Consider the following 25,328-nt stretch of genomic DNA (forward strand, 5'->3'; position numbering starts at 1 on the left):
TTCCACGTCCCATTCCCATTCTTATATGTCTATCCATGGTCTCCTCTATTGTCAAGATGAATCCACACTCAGGTTTGAGGAACAACACCTTATATACCGGCTGGGTAGCCTCCAACCTGATGGCATGAACATTGACTTCTCTAACTTCCGTTAATGCCCCTCCTCCCCTTCTTACTCGATCCCTTATTTTTTTTAAATTATTTTTTCCTTTTTTTTCCTTTTTTTTTCCTCTCTCTCTTTTTTCTCTCTCTGCCCCTCTCACAATCACTCCTTGCCTGTTCTCCATCTCAGTCTGGTGCTCCCCTTCCCCTTTCTTTCTCCCTCAGCCTCCCGTCCCTTGATTCTTTCCCTTCTCCAGCTCTGTATCCCTTTTGCCAATCACCTTTTCAGCTCTTAGCTTCATCCCTCCCCCACTCGTCTTCTCCTATCATTTCAGATCTCCCCCCTCCCCTCCCACTTTCATATCTCTTACTATCTTTTCTTTCAGTTATTCCTGATGGAGGGTCTCGGCTCGAAAAGTCAACTAAGCTAGTTTGTTTAGTTCCATTACAACTTCCAACAAAGTTAATTGTCTACAAATGGGAAGTGCTGAGGTTGTAAAGGAGTTATTAAGTGGAAGATTATTCTTATATTAGTGCTTTGACATTCCTGAAGACCTGTAGCATGAGATTATCCCTTTAATGGACTTCATAATTGTCTTTCGGTAATATCTCTTGGCCTTTCCAAAGAAAATGCATATATCATATATGTCTGTGCATCATGAGGCAGGTTGATCAATTTGATAGAAGAGAACAGTTTGTATTCCTGCTCTCTGTGAGTGTCTATTTCCAGTCGCTTCTGACTGACAGAGCAGACTGAAGAACTGCTCCAGGCCTTGTTTACCGATGGCCTACAGCGTAGGCTTAATCATTTCACCCAGTGTTCCTCTGAGAGAGAGTGAGCTGCAGATTCTCCACTTCTTATTGACATTATGAATAGTCCCAAGTACAGTCCACATGAAGTATATATGCACAGACCCATTTCATACCTAAATGGTACAGGGTCCTGGGAGGCTTGTGGTGTCAGTAGAGAATGCCTGGCAGATGTTAAACATTGTCATTGTATTAAATTGAGTTTGCCAAAGCTGATAACACATAACAAAGGTTTGCTTTGAGGGCAGTGGCTACTTTCTCCATAAGGAGAACTGCCCCCCAGATAGACTGTTTAAGAATTGGATAGGTTGATGATGAAAACTGACACAGATTAAAGGTTGCCAGTGAACAACTCTTGGCATGGTGTTACACACCACAGAAACAGGAATGAATACTTCAAATTTTTTTACCCAGCCAGATGTACTTAATAGTATTTGATCTTCTTCCTTCTTGTAGGAGTGACCAGTTAAACATCGGAGATTACATCAAGTCTGTCAATGGGATCAACCTGACCAAACTGCGGCACGATGAGATCATCAGTCTACTGAAGAATGTGGGAGAGCGAGTGGTCCTTGAGGTGGAGTACAAGCTTCCTCCGATAGGTAAGAATCTCTCCAACCACTCTGAGGTATCATTCTCTTTCAGGTCAGTGCTAGCTCTACCATTCCAGATCATGGATATCCGAAGTACCCTTCTCCTTTGTTTCACTGTTCTTTTAAAATGGGCTGGTGATCATGTTGTTGGGATGAATGAACTACCCCTTCTTTCAGGTAATCTAAACCACAATTCATACACACAGAGACCAGTAATGGAAGAGTTCTTCCATTCAAAGGCAACTGCCAGTATTTAGTTTTGACTCCTCTAACTGACCGTCTTCTACTTCACAAGCTAGTCTTCATTGAGAAGACTGACCCAGCATGAATTGACATGAAATTGGCAGTTTAATTACCTGGTTCCTGCTGACCAGGGATTGACTGACAATGTTCACACTCACTTCGCAGGAACATTTCAGTCAGCATTGCCTCCAAACCATGACTAAAAGATAATGCGCTGATGCCTGGCTGACTACTTTGTGACTATGGACATAACTTCAGTGCTGGTAACCCATGCTGAAGCTAACTCGGGAGTGATTGGTGGGCATTGCAGAAGGAGCTTTACACTATGCCCTTGTTACTCACAGATTCCTCTCTGTGTTTCCGTGTATTCACGCGGATTGCTCCGGGAAATACTGGAGGCACCAAAAGAATGGAAGCATGGGATTTGTGCTCATGAGGTTGGCCTGGAGAATGAGCAGACTCTGGATTATGGGCTGGGTACATCCCAACCCACCATCGGTGGTACCTACAGGAGGTGCTGTCTCAGGAACACAGCATCCATCATCAAAGGTCTGCACCTCTGCACCATGCCATCTTTTAGCAGCTATTATTGGGCAGTGGGGGCAGAAGCATAGGTTCCCGCCCCACTAGGTTCAAGAACAGCTACTTCCCTTCAGTCATTCTCTTCTTCAATCGGCAAAACCCTGATCACTATAGTATAACAACACTCTGACTACCTTGGCAATAAGATGGACTTTTTTGTTCTAATCATGTTCTGTGTTTAAAAATGTGTATAATTTGTGCTTTTTCTGAGAATGTTATGCTCCTGTGATGCTGCTCCATTTGTTATTGTGTGAAATTGCCTATATGATAATAAAGACCAAATGACATAGGTGCAGAATTAGACCATTTGGCCCATTGAGTCTACTCCACCATTCCTTCATGGTTGATTTATTTTCCCTCTCAACCCCATTCTCTTGCCTTCTCCCGAAACCTTTGATGCCCTGACTGGTCAAAAACATTTCAACCTCCGTTTTAAGTATAGTGTACTCAATGACATAGCCTCCACAGTCATATGTGGCAATGAGTTCCACAGATTCACCACCCACTGGTTAAAGAAATTCCACTTCATCTCTGTTCTCAATGGACATCCCTCTATTCAGAGGCTGTGCCCTCTGGTCTCCACCCCGCCCCCTCCCCCCATGATAGGAAACATCCTCTCCACATCCACTCTATTTAGACCTTTCAAAGTTTTATAGATTTCAATGAGATCCCCCCCTTGTTCTTCTAAACTCCAGCAAGTACAGGCCCAGAGCCATCAAATACTCCTCATACATAAACCCTTCCATTCCCATGATTATTCTTGTGAGCCTCCTATGGACCATCTCCAATGCCAGCACATCTTTTCTAAGGTAAGGGGACCAGAACTGCTCACAATACTCCAAGTGCAGTCCAAATGATGCCTTATAAAGCCTCAGCATTACATCTTTGCTCTCATATTCCAGTCAACTAGAATGTTAACCTTGCATTTGCCTTCTTTACAACCAACTTAACCTCCCAATTTGTCCAAGTCCTTCTGCAGACTCCCTGCTTCCTCAACACTACCTGCCCCTCCACCTATCTTTGTATCATCTACAAACTCATCAGATCAGTCATCCAAATTGTTGACATATAACGCGAAAAGAAGTGATCCCAATACTGGTCCCTGCGAGGCACCGCTAGTCACCAGCATTCAACTAGGATAGGCCCCTTTTATTCCCGCTTTTAGCCTCCTGCCAGTCAGCCAATCTTCTATTCATGCCAGAATCTTTCCTGTAATACCATGGGCTCTTGTTAAGAAGCCTCATGTGCGGCACCTTGTCAAAGGCCTTTTGAAAATCCAAGTAAACAATATCCACTGTCTCTCCTTTGTTGATCCTGCCTGTTATTTCCTCAAAGAATTCCAACAGATTTGTCAGTCAAGATTTCCCCTTAAGGAAATTATGCTGATTTTGGCCTACTTTATCACGTACCTCCAAGTACCCCGAAACCTCATCCTTAATAATGGACCCTAACATCTTCTCAATCACTTAAGTCAGGCTAACTGGCCTGTAATTTTCTTTCATTTGCCTCTCTCTCTTCTTAAAGATCAACTTAACTTTATGTCTTTAGCAATGACCTGAGGCTCATGTCATTGGGTATATTTAAGGCAGAGGTTGATAGGTTCTTGATTGGTCAGAGCAAGGAGGGATGTAAGGAGAAGGCAGGGGATGAGAGGGAAAATGGATCAGCCATGATGAAACGGTGGAGCAGACTCAATGGGCCAAATGGACTAATTCTGCTTTTATATTTTATGGTTTTATGGCCTTATGTACAAACATCTAAAGGAGCAGAGATTCTTTCAGAGATCAGGAAGTCAGTTTTTCTGAGCTATGGAGTTTTGAAAAGCAGAAATCTTCAGCCCATTTTCAGCTGCCTTGCAGAAAGCTGAGGATTGTTTTGTGCAGAATAATGCCCATGGGTCATACTTTGCTTAGCTTAGCGTTAACTTTATTTGTCACATTCACATCGAAACATTGAAACTATTTTGCACTAAAATTGACTTTTTGTCACATTTGCATCAAAACATGTACATCAAAACTATTTTACACTACAATTGACTTCTTTTGCTGTAATAGTGTTCTTGTTCTTTCTTGTAAAAATTGTTTCATTTAATTTTAATTTATGGTTTTTTTCATTTTTCATCAAATCAGATTAAATCAGTGAGTATTGTACTGAGCTGTCTGCCAATGGGGCATTGCAATTGAAGTCCTGTAAGATCAATGGTATCATTTGCTGGTCAGGAATCACATCTGAGTTATAATCTATTGTCATACACTTAGTGGCCACTTTATTAGGTACCTCATGTATGAAATAAAGTGACCACTAAGTGTATGTCCATGCTGTAGCCTATCTATTATAGTGTTTGACGTGATTTGTGTCCAGAGATGCTCCTCTCTGTACAGTCCCCCCTCCTTATCCGCGGGGGATTGGTTCAGAGACCCCCTGCGGATACCAAACAAAGCGGATGCTCAAGTCCCTTATTTAACTTGTCTCAGTGAGGTGGTCTTTAGGACCCAGCGGAACCCCGGACTTTATTTAACCTGGCTCAGTGCGGTGGACATTAGGACCCAGTGGTGCAGCTCTGAATCTGCAGTGTTCCTGTTCACGAAAATAATCACAATCGCAACTGAAAATAAGGCGGAAGTAATAAAGCGATTGGAAAGAGGTGAAACGCCATCGGTCACTGGAAAAGCGTTAGGCTACAGTCGGTCAACGATCAGAACAATTTTAATGGAGCATGTGAAAGGCCCTGCCCGGATGAAAGCTACAATTATTACTAAGCAATGCAGTGGTTTAATTATTGAAATACATATGTTTCTTAAGTGGTTTATTTGCATAGAAAGGTAAAATATGTACTATATACTAAGAAAAACATTTGACTAACTGACGCTAAGTAATACCGGATGTACCTGTTCCGACTTCAAATCTGACTTAAAGACAAACTCAGGAATGGAACTCATTCATAACCTGGGGACTGCCTGTACGTTTAAGTCATTTCTAGATTACTTATAATACCTAATACAATGTAAATGCTATGTAAATAGTTGTTATACTGCATTGTTTAGGGAATAAGGACAAGAAAAAATAACCTGTACATGCTCAAACAGTGAGTGCTGGAGAGAGAACTTCCGGGTTTTCCCGATCCATGGTTGGTTGAATCCATGCATGCAGTATCCATAGATAAGGAGGGCCGATTGTACCACCATTGTAATGTATGGATGTTTGAGTTACTCTCACCTCCCTGTCAGCTTGAACCACTCTAGCCATTCTCTTCTGATCAGCTTTGACGTGTTTTCACTCACAGAACTGCTGCCTGCTGGGTGTTTTTTAGTTTCTCGCACTGTTCTTTGTAAACTCTAGAGACCACTGCAAGTAAAGATCTTCGGAGATCAGCAGTTTCTGAGATCCTCAAACCACCCCATCTGGCACCAATCGTTTCACAGTCAAAGTCACTTAGATCAAATTTCCTCCCCATTCTGATGTTTGGTGTGAACAACAACAGAACCTCTTGACCATGCCTACATGCTTTTACACATTGAGTTGCTGCCACATGATTAGCTGATTAGATATTTGCCTTAGCAAGCAGTGTACAGCTGTACCTAATAAAGTGGCCACTGAGTGTATGCATGGCCCATTTACTGAAAGTGTAACACGAGTCTGAGCCATGCATGAAAGGTTTGGACAGTTCCTGACTTACGGGAAGGATTGGATTCACAGTTCTTAATTATTCATTACATGATAAAGGAGAAAGGTTTGAGTTTGGTACAGAGTTTTATCTTTACAGCATTTTGAATTCAATAGGGTACTTCCTGCTAGAAAAGAATATAAACATGAAGGAAATTATTTTTAAAAATGGGTCTTTTTACATTGGATCAATGTAGATCCAAGGATGATCCAAGTGAAGGAATTATCGATCGGCTAAGTAGATAACAGCAGCCTGTTGCTAGTTGTTAAGGGGCCTCAGAAGAGAGATTATTGATGCAAGGTCGAAGGAAGGGACTTGGAATAGAGAGGAGGAGGACACCACTATCGCAGCTTCGTGCTTGTGTAGTTCATTTCCCGGATAAGTGGTCAACCCAGAAATAATGTCTGCAAAGTAATTGATCAATATCAGGAGCTGTGTGATACCCATTGATTCAATGATCATCGGAAGGAAATTTAGTGTGTGAAGTACAGTGTACAGTCGTGGCTGTATAGCATGTTTATTGCTTTGCTTTGAAACAAATTTCGTGGCTGTCAGCTTTGCAAATTAAACCGGGCAGATATGGATTGAAAGGGAAGGAACTGACGAGAGCAAACTAGGCAGAAGAGATTGGGGCTATTTTTCACATCATAGTTAAAACTAATTTGGACATTTTGAACAGCGTGACCTTTGTTGCAACATTATGTAATGCAGAGCAGCAGAGTGACACCATTAGCCGAGCTGCTAATTCACAAGTCGAGGGCCCCCGGTTCAGTCCTGAGCTCTGGTGTTGACTGTGTGGAGTTCGCATGTTTTCCATGTGACTGTGTGTGTTTCTCTGAGGTGCTCGGCTTTCCTCCCACTTTCCAAAGACATGGGTTCGTAGGAAATTGGCTGCTTCAAACTGGCCTTAGCATGTTGAACCTGTCAGTTAGCTGATGGGAGTGTGGAGAGGACAAAATGGCATCAGCATAAATGGGCGCTTCAAATTCAAGTTCAAATTCACGTTTATTGTCATTCAACAATAAACATCATTCCTCTGGGACCAAGATGCGAAACAGAATACATAAACCCACACACAGAATATATAGTTATGACCCAGCACACAGAGTTTCAAAATGATATTAACACAAGTTCCTGAGTGGCATGGCCTGAAGATAGACTGGTTAACATAAAGTGTAGGACAGTGAGACTTGATGGTCAGAGTGAACTTGCTGATGGAAGGGTCCATTTTCATAAGATATGACATGGGAGCAAAATTAGGCCATTCATCCCATTGCGACTTCTCTGCCATTCCATCATGGCTGATTTATTATCCTTCCCAACCCCATTTTCCTTCCTTCTCCCCATAATCTTTGATACCCTTACTAATCAAGAGCCTATCAACTTCTGCTTTAAACGTATCCAATGACTTGTGCTCCACAACTGTTTGTAGCAGTGAATTCCACAGATACACTTACCTCTGGCTAAAGAGACTCCTCTTCATCTTTGTTCTAAAGGGACGTCCTTCTATTCTGAGGCTGGGTCTTCTGGTCCTGGACTCCCCGACTACTGGAAAAATCTTTTCCATGTCTACTGTATCTCAGCCTCTCAATATTCAAAAGGTTTTAATGTGATCTCCCCTCAGATTTCTAAATGGCAGTGAGTTCAGGCACAATGCCATAACTCTCTCTTTCAACTTCCTTGGAAAAGCTGGAGTAAAAGCTGGACACTGTCCCTTGGGTGTTGACTGACCTCTGGTCCATCACACTTAATGTTCTCAGCCATGACCGTGGGTTGCCAGACAGCTTCCGGTTCCATTTTAATATTATAGTCTTATGTATACTGGATCCACATTCTTGTAAATTAGCTCTTTGAGCAGCAGTACATTACAAACATGACAAACCTAAATTATATCAACTTAAATTAACAGAATTCCACGTAACCCAACAACAGAATAAGCATGATGACACTAGTAGCACACACAAAATGCTGCAGGGCGTCCGCAAGTGAGGCAACATCTACAGAGAGAAATAAACAGTTAATGTTTCGGGCAAAGACCCTTCATTCGGACGGTGAAGGATCTCGGCCCAAGATATCAACAGTTTATTCCCTTACGTAGATTCTGCTTGACCTGCTGAGTTCCTCCTGTATTTTGTGTGTGTTTCTTTGGATTTCCAGCATCTACAGAATCTCCAGTAACAATACATTAATGCAACTTGAGAAAGAGTGTGAGAGACAGAGAGAGAGAGAGAGAGAGAGAGAGAGAAAGAGAGAGAGAGAGTGAGAGAGAGAGCGTGAGAGTGAGAGAGAGCGAGAATGAGAGAGAGTGTGTGTGAGAGAGAGAGTGTGAGAGTGAGAGAGAGCGAGAGAGAGTGTGAGAGAGAGTGAGAGAGAGCGAGAGAGAGTGAGAGAGAGAGGGAGGGAGACAGAGAGAGAGAGAGGGAGGGAGAGGGAGAGAGAGAGAGGGAGAGGGGGAGAGTGAGAGTGAGAAATAGAAATACAGTCGGAGTCAGTGTAATGGTTTTTCAGGTCAGTTCAAGAACCTGATGGTGGTAGGGAAGAAGCTGTTGTTGAGAAATGTGTGGGTCTTCATACTCCTCCTATCTGATGGCAGCATTGAGAAGAGGGCATGACCTGGATGATGGGTTCCTGATGGATTTCATTTTCATGAGACATTGTCTCTTGCAGATGAACTCATTGGTAGGGATTATTTTATCTGTAATAACAAGTCTGGCCTGGTCTTAACTTTATATGACTATAAGAGCCAATTAGGCCATTCAGTCCATCAAATCCTCTCCACATTTCATTATCTGATCCCAGGTCCCATTAAACTCTATACTCCTGCCCTCTCACCATAACCCTTGATGCCTGGCCAATCAGGAATCTATCAACTTCTGCTTTAAATATACCCATGGAATTGACCTCCACCATATTCTGTGGCAGAGTGTTCCACAGATTCACCACTCTTTGGATAAACAGTTCTTCCTTACTTCTGTTCTAAAAGGTTCTCCTCAGTTTTGAGGCTGTGGCCTCTAGTTCTGGACACCGCCACCAGAGGAAACATCCCATCCACATACACCTTATCTAGTCCTTTCAACATTTGGTATGCTTCAGAGGGATCCCCATGCATTCTTCTAAATTCCAATGAGTACAGGCCCATAGCTGCCAGATACTCCTGATATGTTAAACCCTACATTCCCAGAATCATCCTCCTGAACTTGTGACTCTCTCCAATGACAATACATCCTTTCTGAGATAAAGGGCCCAAAACTGTTGACAATACTCCAAATGCAGCTAGACTAGTATCTTATAAAGCTTTGGGATTATCTCCTTGTTTTTATATTCTATTCCCCTTGAAATAATTGCCAACATTGCATTTGCCTTCTTTATTATAGACTCAACCTGTGAATTAACCTTATAGGAGTCTTGCACGAGAACTCCTAAGTCTCTTTGCACTGCTGATGTTTGAACCTTCTCCCCATTTAGATAATAGTCTGCACTATTTTCCTTTCACCAAAATGCATTATCATATATTTCCCAACACTGTGTTCCATCTGCCACTTCTTCTGCCCATTCTTCCAATTTGTCTAAATTCTGCTGCAATCGCATTGCTTCCTCAGCACTACCTACCCCTTCACCTTTCTTTGTACCATCTTCAATCTTTGCCACAAAGGCATCAATTCCATTATTCAAATTACTAACAAACAATGTGAAAACTAGCGGTTCCAATACTGACCCCTGAGGAACACAGTCACTGGCATCCAACCAGAAAAGGCCCCTTTATTCCCACTCATTGCCTCCTGCCTCTCAGGCATTCCTTTATCCATGCCAATATCTTTCCTGTAACTCCACAGGATTTTATCTCGTTAAGCAGCTTCATGTGAAGCACCTTATCAAATGCCTTCTGAAAATCTAAGTAAATGACATCCACTGCCTCAACTTTGTCTACCCTGCTTGTTACTTCCTCAAAGAACCATAACAGCCATGCTGACTTTGACTTATTTTATCATTAGTTTCCAAGTACCCCGAAATCTCGTCCTTAATATTGGCCATCAACACTTTCCCAACCACTGATATTAGGCTAATCTGCCTAGAATTTCCTTTCTTTTGCTTCCTCCCTTCTTAAAGAGTGGAGTGACTTTTGAAATCTTCCATGCCAGAATCAGGTGATTCTTGAAAGATCATGACCAATGCATCTGTTATCTCTTCAGCAACCTCACTCAGGCCTCTGGGATGTAGTCCATTTGGTCCAAGTGACTTAGCCACCTTAAGACCTTTCAGTTTGCCTGGCACTTTATCACATACACTTGCAATCTGAGTCACTGAGCATTCATTAACACAATTAACTGAGAGCCTTGGCTATTTTGTTCCCTTTCTGATACTCAGATAGGGGCAAATCTAACATCCCAAACACTGTAGATCAGGCAGCATCTGTGGTGGGAAATGGACAGTCAACATTTCAGGTCAAGACCCTTTATCTGGACTAAAGTAAGGTGTCGTCCGGAAACATCAAATGTCCATTTTCTTCCACAGAAACTGCCTGATTCGATGAGTTCTTCCGGCACATTTTGTGTTGCTCTAGTTAACAAACACAAAATGCTGGATGAGCTCAGCGGGTCAGACAGCATCCATGGAGGAGGAGAGACAGTTGATGTTTCAGGCCGAGACCCTTCATCGGGACTCGCAAGGAATTCAGCAAAAGCAGAGACAGAGGGTGGGGAGAGGGGAAGGAGTACAAGCAACACAGTAGTATAGTGGTGAGCATGGCTGTACTACAGCATGGTGATGTCACAGCTCATTTCCAACATCATCTTTTAATTACTTCGTATATCCTTCCAGTAAGTGTGTTGGTTCCCTCTGGGTGCCACGGTTTCCTCCTACGTTCTAAAGACATGCTGGTTAGTCAGTTAATTGGTCAATGTAAATTGTCCTATGATTACACTTGGGTTAAATAGGTAGGAAGATGCCTGTTCTGTACCGTCTGTAAAGAAAAGGCCCCCAGTATCTGCACTCTGTTGTCATATCGAAACCACTGCGACTTGTTACAACACCCAGCATTGACTGAGGATCAATTAACACTCCACTGGGATGTGTACTGTAGCTCCTGACTTCGATTCAAGATTGTTTATTGCTGTTCTTTGTTACGAGAGTGTGAAACGATTGTTACTCCTCATCCGATGCAGAATAAAGACACAATAAACATAAAGAGCACAATAAAAAAACCAAAAAAGCACAATATATAAAAATAAAGGCATTCCCATAAAGCTCAATAAGTAACCGTTTGAGTGGCCACATATACATGAGATTAGCTTATATAGGTAGTCTGATTGTAGTATAGTACACAAAGTGACGCGAGGTGCAGGAGTATCTCTACATGAGGTGGCATGAGGAAGTGGTAAGGTGACAAAGTGACTCTTGGCAGGAGGAACTCTTCTGGGTAGCGGCAGGACAGTGACTGTTGGTGTAGGCATGAGGTGTGGAGTGTAAGTGTGAAGTGGCAGTCCATGGGGGAGAATGAAGGGTGCTGAGGGACTTGGAGAGGAGTGGCTCCTGTGGAGGTAGTGATCGTGGGGTTGATGGGGGTGAGTTAAAGGGTGGAGGCGTTGAACAGCCTTAACTGCTTGATGAAGATTTTGACACTTGCTTCAATGTGTGTATTAAACAAAATTTTATTTTTATTCTAGTTCCAGAAAACAATTCAAGAATTATTCCAAAGACTGTCGAAATCTCACTGTACAAAGAAGGCAACAGCTTTGGCTTTGTGATGAGGGGTTCGTCATTTTGTTATCTCCATGTTTTCCCTCTTCCTTTCCTTCCTCCTTTGTTTGGTGATGGTCCAGTCCAAGCTGACTAGGTATTTACAAGTGCATGGTAAATCATTGTTCACTACAGGTTAGAATACAACCCTCTTATTTTACAAGAACTCTTCACTAAGTGTCTGTTGTAAGGACATGAGATCAGAACAAAATGTTTTCAGTATGATGCGACACTTAAAGTTAACCAGCACCTTGAATCTACTCTGGACCTATCAATATATTACAGCCAATGTTTTACTTTAGCAGTATATTTGCTGTTGTGATATGAGAAATGCAGGAGTCAGTGTGTTGCAAAGAAAGATCCCACTAACAATGAAATCGGTGCTTCTTGTAGTAGTGATGAAGCATTGGCTGGGCACAAGAATGTCCTAAGAGATAGGAGGCCATTCAGCCCATCGAGTCTGTTTTGCCATTCAATCTTGCCAGGTTTTTTCAAGCCTATTGTCCCGACTTCCCCCCATAATCCTTAACCTCCTTACTGATCAAGAACCTATCAATCTCTGCCTTAAATACACCCAGTGATTCGGCTTCCACAGCCGTCTGTGGCAATTAATTCCATAGATTCACCACCCTCTGGCTAAAGAAATCCCTCCTTATCTCAGGTGTAAATGGTTGTCCCTTTATTCTGAGGCTGTGCCTCATGTCTCACCTGAAGGGGTAAGAACTATGACATTGCAGCAATATCTCAGTAGTGGACTATTGTCCAAATGGCTAGTGAGAGATTTGGCCACACAGCCTCCTAACCCGAAAGCCAAAATTATCCTGTCATTGATGAGTAATTTGGGTCCAAGATGTTCAGATTCAGATACCAATCCATGCCCTTTAGCTTTCCATGGCTTTGATCGCTACCCCCAGACAGAACGTAAGAAGCCTTGAGCAATGCCATAGGTAAATCTACAGAAGCCCCACATGTAGCTGTTGCAGGTAAAAATCTTCCTTGTGACACTAAAGAGTTTGTAAACACTGGAAAGAGTGATTTTTTTTCTTTGCAACTATTGCATGAAGGCTGATGTCAGAAGTTCAAAGGTAGTCTTTGTGGTTACCGAAAAATTGCTACAGGTCACGACAAGGTTCTGATGCTGTGAACTGTTCATGACCAGAACAAAGGACTAAGTTGTCACACGGCAGAAGATGCCAGCTGCAGACAGCAAGTCAGCCACACTGGTCTCCCAAACATCTATTTACATGCACAGGCTGCTTGCAAGACAGGAATTTGTAACCTGGAGAGGGACTGTATAAGGAATCTTATTTTGCAAAAAAGATGATGGGAGAGGCTTAAAGTCCTGTATTACCTTGAGGTAGTAGATTATGCTTGCTGGTTTACACTATAACGCCATAAAATAAAGAAGAAAAATTAGGCCATTTAGCCCAACAAGTCTGGTCTGCTAGTCGATCATGACTGAACTTTCCCTTCAACCTCTTTCTTCTGCCTTCTCCCTGTAGCTGTTAAGCCCCTTAACAAATCAATATCTGCCTTAAACATATCCAATGACTTGGCCTCAATAGCCTTATGTGGCAATGAATTCCATTCACTGACTGCCCTCTAGCCATAAAAATTCCTCCTCATCATAGTTTTAAAGTGAATCCCATTATTCTGAAGCTAGCCTGTCCTACTAATAGAAATCTCCTCTCTAGGTTGACTCCATCTTGGCCTCTCCCTAACTCTTCTCTATCTTAATGGTGGAATCTCTGTTGCATGTCCTGAGATTCCTTCCCTTTCCATGAGTACCTGTGATCCCCCATGCCACTGTTCTTGGATAGATAGTTTTATGAGAGGCTTTGGAGGTGAGGCCTTTCTGTCTGCCTGCAGAGGCTGTTAACTGTGCTGTTGGCAGAGAAGGAATCTGTCTCACTGAGGGACGAAATGAGGAAATGGATGTTGCTTTGCAGGTGGAGCCCATGAAGACTGGAACAAGTCCCGTGCTCTGGTGGTGACCCATGTGAGGCTTGGTGGACCAGCTGACAGGTAACCTGATGGATCTCTGAGCATTAGGGATGAAAACAGCCAAATTAAAGCACTTGTACATGAGAAGATGAACTCTTGATCTCCCAGTAATGCACACAAGATAATGGAGGAACCCAGCAGGCCAGACAGCATCTATGGAATAAAGTAAGCAGTTGATGTTTCAAGCCAAGACACTTCATCATTAGTCCAAATGAAGGGCCTTGGCCCAAAACATTGACTGTACTCTTCCATAGATGCACCCTGGCCACTAAGCTCCTCCAGCATTTTGTGTGTATTACTTTGATTTCCAGCATCTGCAGATTTTCTCTTGTCCTTGATCTCCTGAACGACTTTACACTTTTAACACTTTATCCCGCATTCTGCTTTCCTTTCTGCTGCCTCAATGTGATTACATATGGAATGATCAGTCTGGAGGGCACATAAACAAAAGCTCTTCACTATATTTCAGTGTGTATGAAAATAATAAACCAATCCAACAGGACATGTCCCTTATTGCTTTTGAATGCCACGTCTTTGAACCATATCAAATTGATGGCGAGAATATGGCAAGTGTGCATTCGGCTGGTTTATTGCACGGTGAAACGATTGCCTCCTATGTGCAGAAGGCTCATTCTTCTGCTGGTTTTTGAGTGCAAACATTTTCATCTCACCATTCTTGGTTCGTCGCTCCCAAGCTGGAAGTTGCCCAGTGTGTCCCGTGGCTAACATGATTCAGTAATAATAACTTATTTATAGAGTATTTTTCATGCAGATGATGCAGTTCAAAATGCTTTATAGTGGGATAAAGTCCAAGCATAAAAATAAAAGACAAAATGATGTTAATTAAAAGCAAGGTTAAATAAATCGTTCTTGAGCTGGCGTTTAAAAGTATCAGCTGAGTCTGCATCCCTTACAGATAAAGGTTAGAGCATTTAATCGAGTTAAAGCATGTAGTACAGTAAAGGCATTTAACTGCTGTCATTCTTGCTCCACATGCATGTAGCAGTCTTCAGGCCATTGTTGTTCTGCTGTTACTGCCTGTCATTTTGAATCATGGGTGATTGAAGCATCTGAAGTGCATGTTGCCATTATGGACAAGATGGCTAACTCTCAAGTGAGTCAGCAGTATGGCTTAGAGGCCGATGTCTAACTCTGGGTCCTGGAACTGTAAAGCTCCCCAGATTGTGACACAGAGGGAATCGGCGCAGAAAGATTAATATTTCCTCTGTGTGTTTGCAGGGAGGGGACGCTGAAGGTTGGGGACAGATTACTGAGTGTGGATGGGATTCCGCTACACAATGTCAGTCATGGAGAGGCCATGAACATCCTGCGACAGTGTGGTCAGGAAGCTGTCTACCAGATTGAGTACGACGTCAACATCATGGGTAAGGAGCATAGAGCCTCGCTGGCAGGGAAGTCTTTTCTTCCCACTTAGAGGTTGAGAATGAGATTATTCCCAGTGGCGGGACTCCTGACCGAGGGTTGTGCAGTGAAATAATGGCTGAGCAGTACACTGTATAATCCTGAAAAAACAAGAGGATTTTCCAGCCACTGAGCATGGAGTCTTGGCCCTTGTTATAGAGTTTGGTTATTGAAAACGGGAGCATCCTCCCAGTAAAATGTTTTTGTTCTCATATTCCTTTAGAATTTTACCCGTTAGTCCTGGTACCTTCAATACGGTGCCACTCTGTCACTAACCACTCCGGCATGCAATGGGACTTCTGAGGGGCTATAGGTACAAGGGCTTCCACTGAATCATGAACACGAGAGGAAACCTTATGAAGCCGTAAAGAAAGACATCAGCCTGCATCTCTCTGGCTGTCCTGAGTGTACAAAGAATGAAACTGAGCTCTCCATTCCCTCATTCTTTGTACATTCAGGACAGCCAGAGAGATGCAGGCTGATGTCTTTCTTTATAGGTGATCTTATTCCCTCTTAAATTGTTAAAAATATCCATTTGAAAATGATCTCATTATATGTTTCAACAGGTTTCAAAAGGTATATTTGATGTCAGAGAAATGTGTACAATATACATCCTGAAATGCCTTTGAATATTGGATACAACACGGCCAAATCCCTCCATACTGGGTATATTTATATGCTTATCTCTGTGCCTCTTAAACGTCTCTATCATATTTGACTTCACCATGACCCCAGACAGTGCATTCCAGGGACCCGCACTCTGGGAAAAAGTAAACTTGCCCTGTTAAAGTTGGAGGCTGTGTGTGTGGCTTCCGTCGGTTGTGGTTGACCATAGGTACTGCGCCTCTGGTAGTCACTGGTTTGTCGAGCAGCGTCGACTGTCGCTATTGAGGCCGATCCTGGAATGGCAGGCTCTGCCACAGTTGCTGCATGTGTAGGGTGTTGTGGGATTGTTGTCTGCTGTGCTCTCCGTCCTCAAACTGACACAGGATCACTCTTTCACCTTGCTCTAGGTGTTGCTGAAGAGTACCTCGCCATTTGTTGCGGTCATCTGCCGTATCCTCCCAGCGCCCTGTGTTGATTTTTAAGGCTTTCATGTCACACTTGCAGGTGTCCTTGAAGCGAGGCTGGGGTCTACCACCATTCCTCTAGCCTGATGCTAGTTCTCCATAGAGGATGTCCTTTGGCAGTCTACCATCCTTCATACGACGGACGTGGCCCAGCCAGTGCAGTCTGCGTTGTCTTAAAAGTGTGCACGTTGTGGGAAGTCCAGCGTGGGAGAGGACCTCAGAGTCTGGGACTTTGTCTCTCCAGGTGATGCCGAGGATACGGCGAAGGCTGTTCAGGTGAAAATTATTGAGTTTCCTCTCCTGTTTGGAGTAGATGGTCCAAGTCTCGCTACCATACAGGAGGGTGCTGATAACGCATTGTACTTAGCAGTCGTGGTCTTTGTAGCAAGTTTCGGATTCTCCCAAACCTGTGAGGAGAGTCAAGCAAGGATCAATGTTGCTTTGCCGATACGTCTATTGATTTCAGCATCGAGGGAGAGAGTGTCGCTAATGGTTGACCCCAAGTATGTGAACTCGTGGACCACTTCTAGTTCGTAATTGTCGATGGTAATGACTGGTGTCTCCACTACGTTCTGGGCAAGGACATTTGTTTTCTTTAGGTTGATGGTAAGCCCAAAGTCCTTGCATGCTTTAGAGAAGTGATCCATAAGAGTTTGTAGTTGCTGTTTGATGTGCAAGGTTATAGCAGCATCATCGGCAAAGAGCATGTCACTATTAAGATCTTTCGCACCCTTGTTCTTGCTCTCAGGTGCGCAGAGTTGAACAGCCGCCCATCAGACCTGGTGTGCATGTAGATGCCTTTTGTCGACATCCCAAACGTGTGCTTCAATAGCAGAGAGAAGAAGATGCTGAATAATGTTGTGGCCAACACGCATCCTTGTTTGACTCCACTATGAATAGTGAAGGGTTCTGATGAGCTGCCGTCAAACTGAACAGTAGCCCTCATGTTGTAATGGAATTTTTAAATTTTTTTAGCGTGTCGCACCAGTTAGCCATTCTTGTCTGACGCGTGGTGTCAGGATTGGCCTCCTTTTGGGTTAACCCAAAATATGAATGTCCCTGACTCAACCCTTGTTTTTTTTATGAGGCTGAGTTGCTAGCTCGACCCTCAAGTCAAGTCACTTTTTATTGTCATTTCGACCATAACTGCTGGTACAGTGCACAGTAAAAACATGACAACTCAGCATGAATGGAAAGCATGCTAGGGGGTGGCCCGACTTGGATTCGAACTTGGGAGCCTTCGCTCTGGAGTCCGGCGCTGATGCCAGTGCGCCACCAGCCAGACACCATCATGGAATGGCTTGATGATACTTTGGAGTTTCGGGGGACAGCCGATCTTGAGGAGAATCTGAAAGAGCCCATTCCTGCTGACAAGGTTGAATGCCTTGGTCAAGTCAATGTAAGCAACATAGAGGGGGTTTCTGTGGTGCCCTGTGCTTCTCCTGGAGTTGACGGAGTGAGAAAATCATGTCAACAGTTGACCTCCTTGCACAAAAACCACATTGGGACTCAGGGTAGACCCATTCTGCTAGAGTTTGTAGACGTGCCAGAGTTACACGAGCAAAGACTTTGCCAACAATACTCAGGAGGGAGATACTCCTATAGTGGTTGCAGTTGCTCCGATCACCCTTGTTCTTGTACAAAGTGACGATTTTGGAGTCATGCGTATCCTGTGGTACGGCTCCTTCCTTCCAGCACTGACGGATAACCTTGTGTAAAGGTTGGAGGACTGAGCTCTTGTGGTGTTTGATCGGGTCTGGAGAAATCCCACCATTTCCAGGAGCTTTCCCTGGGGCCAGACTGTCAATTGCCTTGCTGAGGTCCTCAATGGTTGGTTCGGAGTCGAGTCCATCCATGACTGGTAGACAATCGATGGCATCAATGGCTGAGCTAACAACAACATTCTCCCTCGAGTAGAGCTCAGAGTAGTGTTCCATCTGCTTGCTTTTATCAGTGATTATTCCACCGCTGGATGACCTCAGGGGTGCTGTCTTGCTCTGCGATGGGCCAAGGGCCTTCTTGATACCATCATACATTGATCTGATGTTGTCTTGTCACAGCTGCTGTCTGAATGTCTTCACTGAGCTGGAGCCAGTACACATTTGTGCACTGCCATGCAGTCTGTTGCACTTTGTTTCCAGCAGCTTGAAGAGCCTGGAGTGTTTGGTCGGATGGTGAGTGCTTGTACTCTGTGAGAGCTGCACACTTGGCTTCGATGTCAAGAGTCATAATGTTGGACTTTGCCTCAAACCAGTCACTGCTCTTTGTGGTCTTTCTTCCAAAGATAGAGAGTGCTGATTTGTGGATGATGTCGTGAAGGTATTACCATTGTTCTGTTGCAGTATCTCCCCATGAGGAGGTAGTCACAGCACCCTGTACTGACTTGGCAAACTGGTCAACCTTTTCTGACTGTTTCATCTCTGTTGTGTTGATCCGAGCTTTTCCAGTTTGTTTGGAGTAGTGGATTTTCTTTGGATGTAGTTTGATCTTGCAGCATACTAAAGCATGATCCGTATTGGAGTCTGTACTGTGGGTGATTAGTACAAAGTTGATGAAAGAGCGCCTGGTGATGATCATGTCTAGTTGGTGCCAGTGTTTAGATCGTGGATGTCACCATGAGACCTTGTACTGTGACTTCATCTGAAAGTAGGAGTTAGTTACACACAGGCCGTGACAGGAGCAGAACTCCAAGAGACATTGTCCATTGTCATTTATTTTGCCAATTCCAAAGTGGCCAGGACAAGACAGCCAGGAATCGTTATCGGCTCTCACTTTGGCATTGAAGTCACCAAGGAGAACGAGGTTCTCATCACGGGGAATATTCCTGACAACAGCTTCTACTTTGTCATAGAACGTGTCTTTTGCCTCAGAGGTGGAGTTCAAGGTAGGGGCATACACACTGACGAGAGATACTGGGCCATGACTGGTGTGTAGGTGGAGAGTCATATGTCGTACTGATCCATTTTCTGGTGGCTCCACCATTTGCAACAAGGAGTTCCTAATGGCAGAACCCACTCCATGCTCGTGGGGCTCCCTGCCAGAAAAATGTGTAGTCCCTTTCCTTCAGAGTACCTGAATCCGCCGAACGTGCTTCTTGTAGGGCAGCTATATCTACCTTGAGCCTTAGTAGCTCATTGTTAATGACTGCTGTTTCTCGTGCCTCTTCGATATCCTTGAGGTTTTGGTCAAGTTCAGTCACCATTATGCGGACATTCCAACATCCCAACTTGGGGGATGTTGTCTTATTCGATTTGTTTTCTTTCTTGTCTCGTGCAGTAGCTACAGTCAATTCTTCGTGGAATAATCCATTATCCCCCATGCACCCAAAGAGGAAGTCGGACTGCGGCGGGACAGCATCTTATTGGCTGGGGGCTGCCCAGCTTGAGGTGGGCGGTAGCTGTCCACTGGAACACGATGGTCTCTCCCACCATCAGAAGCAACCCCTGGCGCCATGCTCTACGCCAATCAAGCATTATGACTTATAACCGGTAATTGCTGCTTCCCGTGTTTGGCTGATGCTATAAAGTGAAGCTGGAGTGGCCTCTCCAGGGCATTAACCAGGGGAGAGTTGATATGGAGATCCGTCTGTTGCCCGTGCAGTGGGACCCCCCTCTCCATGCTGACGACAGGTCCAAAGGAACGACGAGTCGATATGGTTTGGCGCCAGCAGCATCACAGGAGTTGCCGTGTCGGTGCTGGGTTCAGCAATCAGCCGCCTTCGGGACTCCGACTCCGGATTTTTCCTCCGGGTTTGGAGGCTACTCAGTCAGAATATGAGGTGTGGCTCCTTTACCTGAGTTTCTCTTCATCATGGCAGTACCAGAGGCCAAGGACCAACAAGTCAGAGTGGGAATGACAAGTTGAATTGAAGTAGGTAGCCACTGGGAGACCCTACCATCCCCCTTCTGATGAATGGTCTCAACCTGAAATGTCAACCGTCCATTTCTCCCCATTAATGTGCCTGTCATTGCGTTTTGTTTGAAGTTTGTACTATAGGTTCAAGTTAATTTATTTTTCACACGTACATTGAAACATACAGTGAAATACGTTGTTTGATTTACTAACCAACACAACCTTAGGATGTACTGGGAGCAGCCCACACACACACACACCCAACACCAGACAGCCCATTATCATCAGTTGATGTTGCTTAACCCACTGAGTTCCTCCAGTACTTCATGTGTTGCTCCAGATTGTGGCATTTGAAGTCTCCTGTGTCTCCTTTCTATGTGGAGAATTAAATGGGGGTAATGTAGAATTACTGTATATAGCTTCAGCACTGGCTTATAGAATATGCAGGGCATTGAGAGACCTAGATCATGTGCAGGCAGATAAGATTTGTTTAATTTGGCATTATGTTCAGCATAGATACTGTATCTTGGGCTGAAGGGCCTGTGCCTGTGCTATATTGTTTTAATCTTCTAAGCAGGTGCTGTTGGTTGGCTTGGACCCTTGGGTTGAAGAGCTGATTCCATAGTGTGTAACCCTGACTGTCCATCAATGTGCTGGATGGATGGATTACGAGCTCCGTATCTGGCTTCACTCTGAAGAGATCTGATAGGAATGTGAGGTGAATGTCAATGAGGTTAGTGCAGTATTAGGGTCAATCAGTGTCTGATGGTCAGCATGAACTCAGTGGGCCGAAGGGCCTGTTTCACTGCTGTATCTCCATTATTCTCTGATGCCGTGAGAATTAAATTAATTTATTATTTTGCAATACATTGCTCAGGAAAACCCTATGAACTAGCAGTTAGCGGGGGGGGGTGTGTAAGGCCTCATTGAAGTGGATAATAAAACGCAGTGTGGTAGCAGTTAGTGTAACAATATTACAGTGGCCCGGGTTCAATTCCACCGCTGTCTGTACATCCCCCCATGACCCTGTGGGGTCCTGCCACATCCGGGTTAGTAGATTAATTGGTCACATGTGTGTAATTAGGTGGCATGGGCTCGTTGGGCCTGTTAGTATGTTGTATCTCAAAATAAAATAATAATAAAACTTGAAAAACAGCAAGTTGGCGATTGTGCCTCACCAGTGATTTGGGGAGCACTGACTAGGAATCAAACTGTTGGAAAGACTCAGCATGTCAGGCAGTGTCCGTGGAGGGAAGAGGCAGCGTTGACGCTCCAGGCATGGAACTCTTCGTCGGAGCTGATGTTGAATTTCAGCACTGGGAAGGAGTTGAAGGTTCAAGATTCAAGATTGCTTGTTATCATTTTTCAGTATGCAAGTTACTCCTCCTTAAATTGTTACTCTGGATCTGATGCAGCATAAAAAAACATTCTCATAAATGACACAATCAAACACAATAATTATAAATATAAAAGCAATCCTATAGACCACGATGTACAAGTAACTGTTGGATACATTGACTGATTTTGCGTACATAAAGTGTCACAAGGTGATATGTAAGTAGTAGTGGGGTGGAGGGGTTGGTCAGCCTGACTGCTTGGAGGAAGTAACTGTTTTTGAGTCTAGTGGTCCTGGTGTGGGTGCTTGGAGAGAGGCAGTCTTGTGGTTATAGCAGTGGCTGTTCTGTCTTTCAGATTCCGTGATCAATGCTTCTGGTCCTTTGCTTGTGGAGATCACCAAAACTCCGGGCTGCCCACTGGGGATATCACTGTCCAGTGGAATGCATCATAACAAGCACGTCATCATCCTCGACAAGATCAAAGCAGCCAGCATTGTGGACAGGTCTGTGCTCTCTGATTTAAGTAAGGACCTTGTCTCTGGAAACTGGGCCAAGTTTTTAGGCTGCATCACTCAGGCCCTTGGATCTGAATCTGACTGAGTAGCTCTTGGAAATCCTGACTCCACTGACTCTCAACTACGGTACTGAAGGAGCACTGCCCAATAAAAGTGGTTTCTTTCAGTTGAACGCAAAATGCTGGAGGAACTGAGCAGGTCAGGCAGTATCTATGAAGAGGTTTAAAGAGTTGATGAAGGGTCTCGGACTGAAACATCAACTCTTTAATCATCTCCATAGATGCTGCCTGACCTGCTAAGTTCCTTCAGCATTTTGTATGTGTTGCTCTGGATTTCCAGCATCGGCAGAATCTCTTGTGTTTATTCTTTCAAATGAAATGTGAAGCCTGTGTATTCTAAATTAGCTGCGATAATTTCAGAGAAGTGTGGGGGAGTTTCCCCTGGAGGTGATAAAATTGCTGTTCTGGAAAACTGAAATAAAAAACAGAATTTGCAGGAAGGACGTAGCTGGCCAGGCAGCACCTGTGAAGAGAGAAACAGATTTATCCTTTCAGGTTGAAGACCTATCATCCTAACTGGCAGGGACCTTTGAAGTGTTGATGTACAGAGAGTCCAGCTGCATAGTTTCCTGTAAGGGGCCACTAAGGTAGATAGGATGGTGATGAAGGCAATCCACATAGGCCAAGTCATTGTGTATAAGATTTGGGATGCCATGTTGCTTCTGTATAGTAAGTTGGTTAGGCTGCACTTGAGGTATTGTGTACAGTCCTGCTTGCCACACTATGGGAACGATGTAGCAATAGAGGGTGCAGGACAGATTCACCAGGATGTTGCCTGTGGTTACAAGAAGAGTTTTGATAGGTTGAGTTCATTGTAGGATGCTGAGAGGTGATTTTAAAGAGGGTTACAAAATTAAAAGGGACATAGATAGATAGGAGCCTAAAACTGAAGGTGGGAAGGAAGAAGTTTAAAGCAGATCTGAAAGAACTTTTACCACACAGGGGCTGGTGAATATTTGGAATGAGCTGCCAGAGGAGGTAGAAACAATTACATTGCTTTAAAGGTAATTGGATAAGAACAGTAGTGGGACAGGGGCCTAATGCAGGTCAACAAGATTAGCATAGACAGATATCACCGTTGTCGTGGGTGAGCTGGGCCTAAGGGCCCATTTCTATCCTGTGCATTTCTATAATTCTATTCTCTAATTCTTGATGATGGACTTTTAACATTTAGCAATAACTCTGTTTCTGTCTCCACAGATGTCGCCCGACCTGCTGCTGCCTCCAACATTTTCTGTTATTATTTGAGTTCTCCCTGGAGTGCTGGCCAATGTCTGTGTTTCAACTTCTAACAAATAGATTGTTTTTGTCATTGTCGCATTTCTCTTTCAGAGCAATGACAGCCTTGTTAGTGCCTTCAGAACGCCACAAAGTGCCACATTGTTGTTAAATCTCTCTGCAGTGTTCTGGGATCATTAACAAGCCTCTTAAATCAATGTCTTTTTGTGATGAGATGGCAATGATCAACAGGGACCTCAAGAGGTTGCAGAATGCTTCTTGAGCTTTGTACTTGGTTAAAGGATTAATGTTTCCTCTGCACTCCCTTCATCTCTTCAGTCTCCAGGGGTGGAAACATGGTGCCATGCTTTCATTAGCCATATGAACATACGTGAACTTGCCTTTAAAAATATTTGATTTAACACAAATGTCGGGCAATAGATGAACGTAGGACAGAATGAGAACAAGGAAATAGAGTGGAGAGAGAGCTTGCACGGGTAGTATTGATGCTTATAGCTGCTGGGCTCTTGCTGAAGGGTGTGGAAGGCCAGCTTGTTGTGGTCTGTCTTCTGTTTTGGCACAAAGACTCACCAGCAGAGCAGCTACTGCGCAATGCCAGAGACCTGGGTTCGATCCTGACCTCGGGTGCTGTTTGTGTGGAGTTCGCACGTTCTCCCTGTGACCGTGTGGGTTTCCTCTTGAAGCTCCAGTATCCTGCCGCATTCCGAAGCCATGCATGTCAATGGGCTAAAGTGCATTAGCCCTCGAGTGCAGCTGAGGGGCAGAATCCAGGAGGAGTCGATGAGAACGTGGGACTCAGGTAGGATTAGTGTAATTGGTCGCCTTGAATCAGTGTGTCCTGTTTCTGTGCTGTACGTCTCCATGACTTTATGGTATAACAGTGATTTAGCCAATGGCTGCTGTAGGAACTCTGGAGGCCGAAGCAGAAGGGGTAAATTTTATCCCCCAGATCTCCTGTTCCTACCAATCTCACACTCAGTGCTAAGACCTGAACACATTGTGTTCCGTCTCTGGAAGGTTATGAGAAAATTCCACCCATTTGGATTCCAGTTCCCAACCCCATTCTGACATGTTGCTCCATGGCCTCCTCTAATGCAACAATGAGGCCACTCTCGGGTTGGAGGAGCAACACCTCGTATTTCATCTGGGCTGCCTCCAACTTGATGACATGAACATCAGTTTCTCCAACTTACACTAACTTCTCCCCCTTCCCCTTTTCTCTTTTTTCATTCCCCATTCTGACCCCGTCACTCTTTCTCTTCTCACCTATCATCTCCCTCTGGTGCCCCTCCTCCTTCCCTTTATCTTATGGTTCACTCTCCTCTCTATCAGATTTTTTCTTCTTGATCTCCATATATTTTCACCAATCACATTCCACCTTCTCACTTCATTTTCCCCTATTCCCCACCCATCCACATTCCCCCTCACCTGGTCCCACCTACAACCTGTCAGTTTGCTAATCCATCCCCTCCCCTACAGCCTTATTCTAGCTTCTGCCCCCTTTATTTCCTGTCTTGGCCCAAAATTACTCACTTACTGCCCATGATGCTGCTGATATTTAGGGCAGCAATGAAGCTCCTCCATCTGCGATGTGTCCAGGGCTTCCTTCATTGTGGCAGTTGCTTCCTCTCAGGAATCCTACTCTCAGTCATATAACTCTAGGGGGAGATTTGAGAATATTATTGCATTCCGATGTATCAGAATCAGGTTTAGTATCACCGGCATATGTCGTGAAATTTGTTAACTTACCAGCAGCAGTTCTATGCAATACATGATATAGAAGAAGAATAAATAAATAGATTACAGCTGTGTACATACATCTACTGATGCTTCTGGACACATCATCAAGCCACCTTGAGACCTTCTCTGCCACATTGGTGGTACTGCGGATGGCTCTCCTCTTCCTCTCTTCCTTGATGCCCAAATTGCTGATGGCTCTGGCTAAGGAATGGGCTGCGAATCCCCTACAACCAACCTCCATTAGGAGACACCTCGCTCTCCATCCAGCCTGCTGGCAGTTGCTGACCAGTCCTGTGTACTTAGACAGCTTCCTTTCAAAGGCCTCTTCCAAGTGATCTTCCCTTGGGACTGTCAGCTCCAG

General features: G+C 44.1%; 1 protein-coding gene across 1 annotated transcript in view; it reads left to right on the forward strand.

Moving 5' to 3' along the window:
- The window catches only part of grip2b (glutamate receptor interacting protein 2b), a 146,597-nt gene that overhangs the window by 11,449 nt on the left and 109,820 nt on the right, over positions 1–25,328 (forward strand). The window contains exons 4-8 of the mRNA XM_059944303.1: positions 1,368–1,513; positions 11,657–11,743; positions 13,679–13,754; positions 14,973–15,118; positions 21,770–21,917. Coding sequence (XP_059800286.1) covers positions 1,368–1,513; positions 11,657–11,743; positions 13,679–13,754; positions 14,973–15,118; positions 21,770–21,917 — 603 coding nt within the window. The remainder of the gene's footprint in view (positions 1–1,367; positions 1,514–11,656; positions 11,744–13,678; positions 13,755–14,972; positions 15,119–21,769; positions 21,918–25,328) is intronic.

Source organism: Hypanus sabinus, chromosome 19, assembly GCF_030144855.1.
Source record: "Hypanus sabinus isolate sHypSab1 chromosome 19, sHypSab1.hap1, whole genome shotgun sequence".
Taxonomy (NCBI): domain Eukaryota; kingdom Metazoa; phylum Chordata; class Chondrichthyes; order Myliobatiformes; family Dasyatidae; genus Hypanus; species Hypanus sabinus.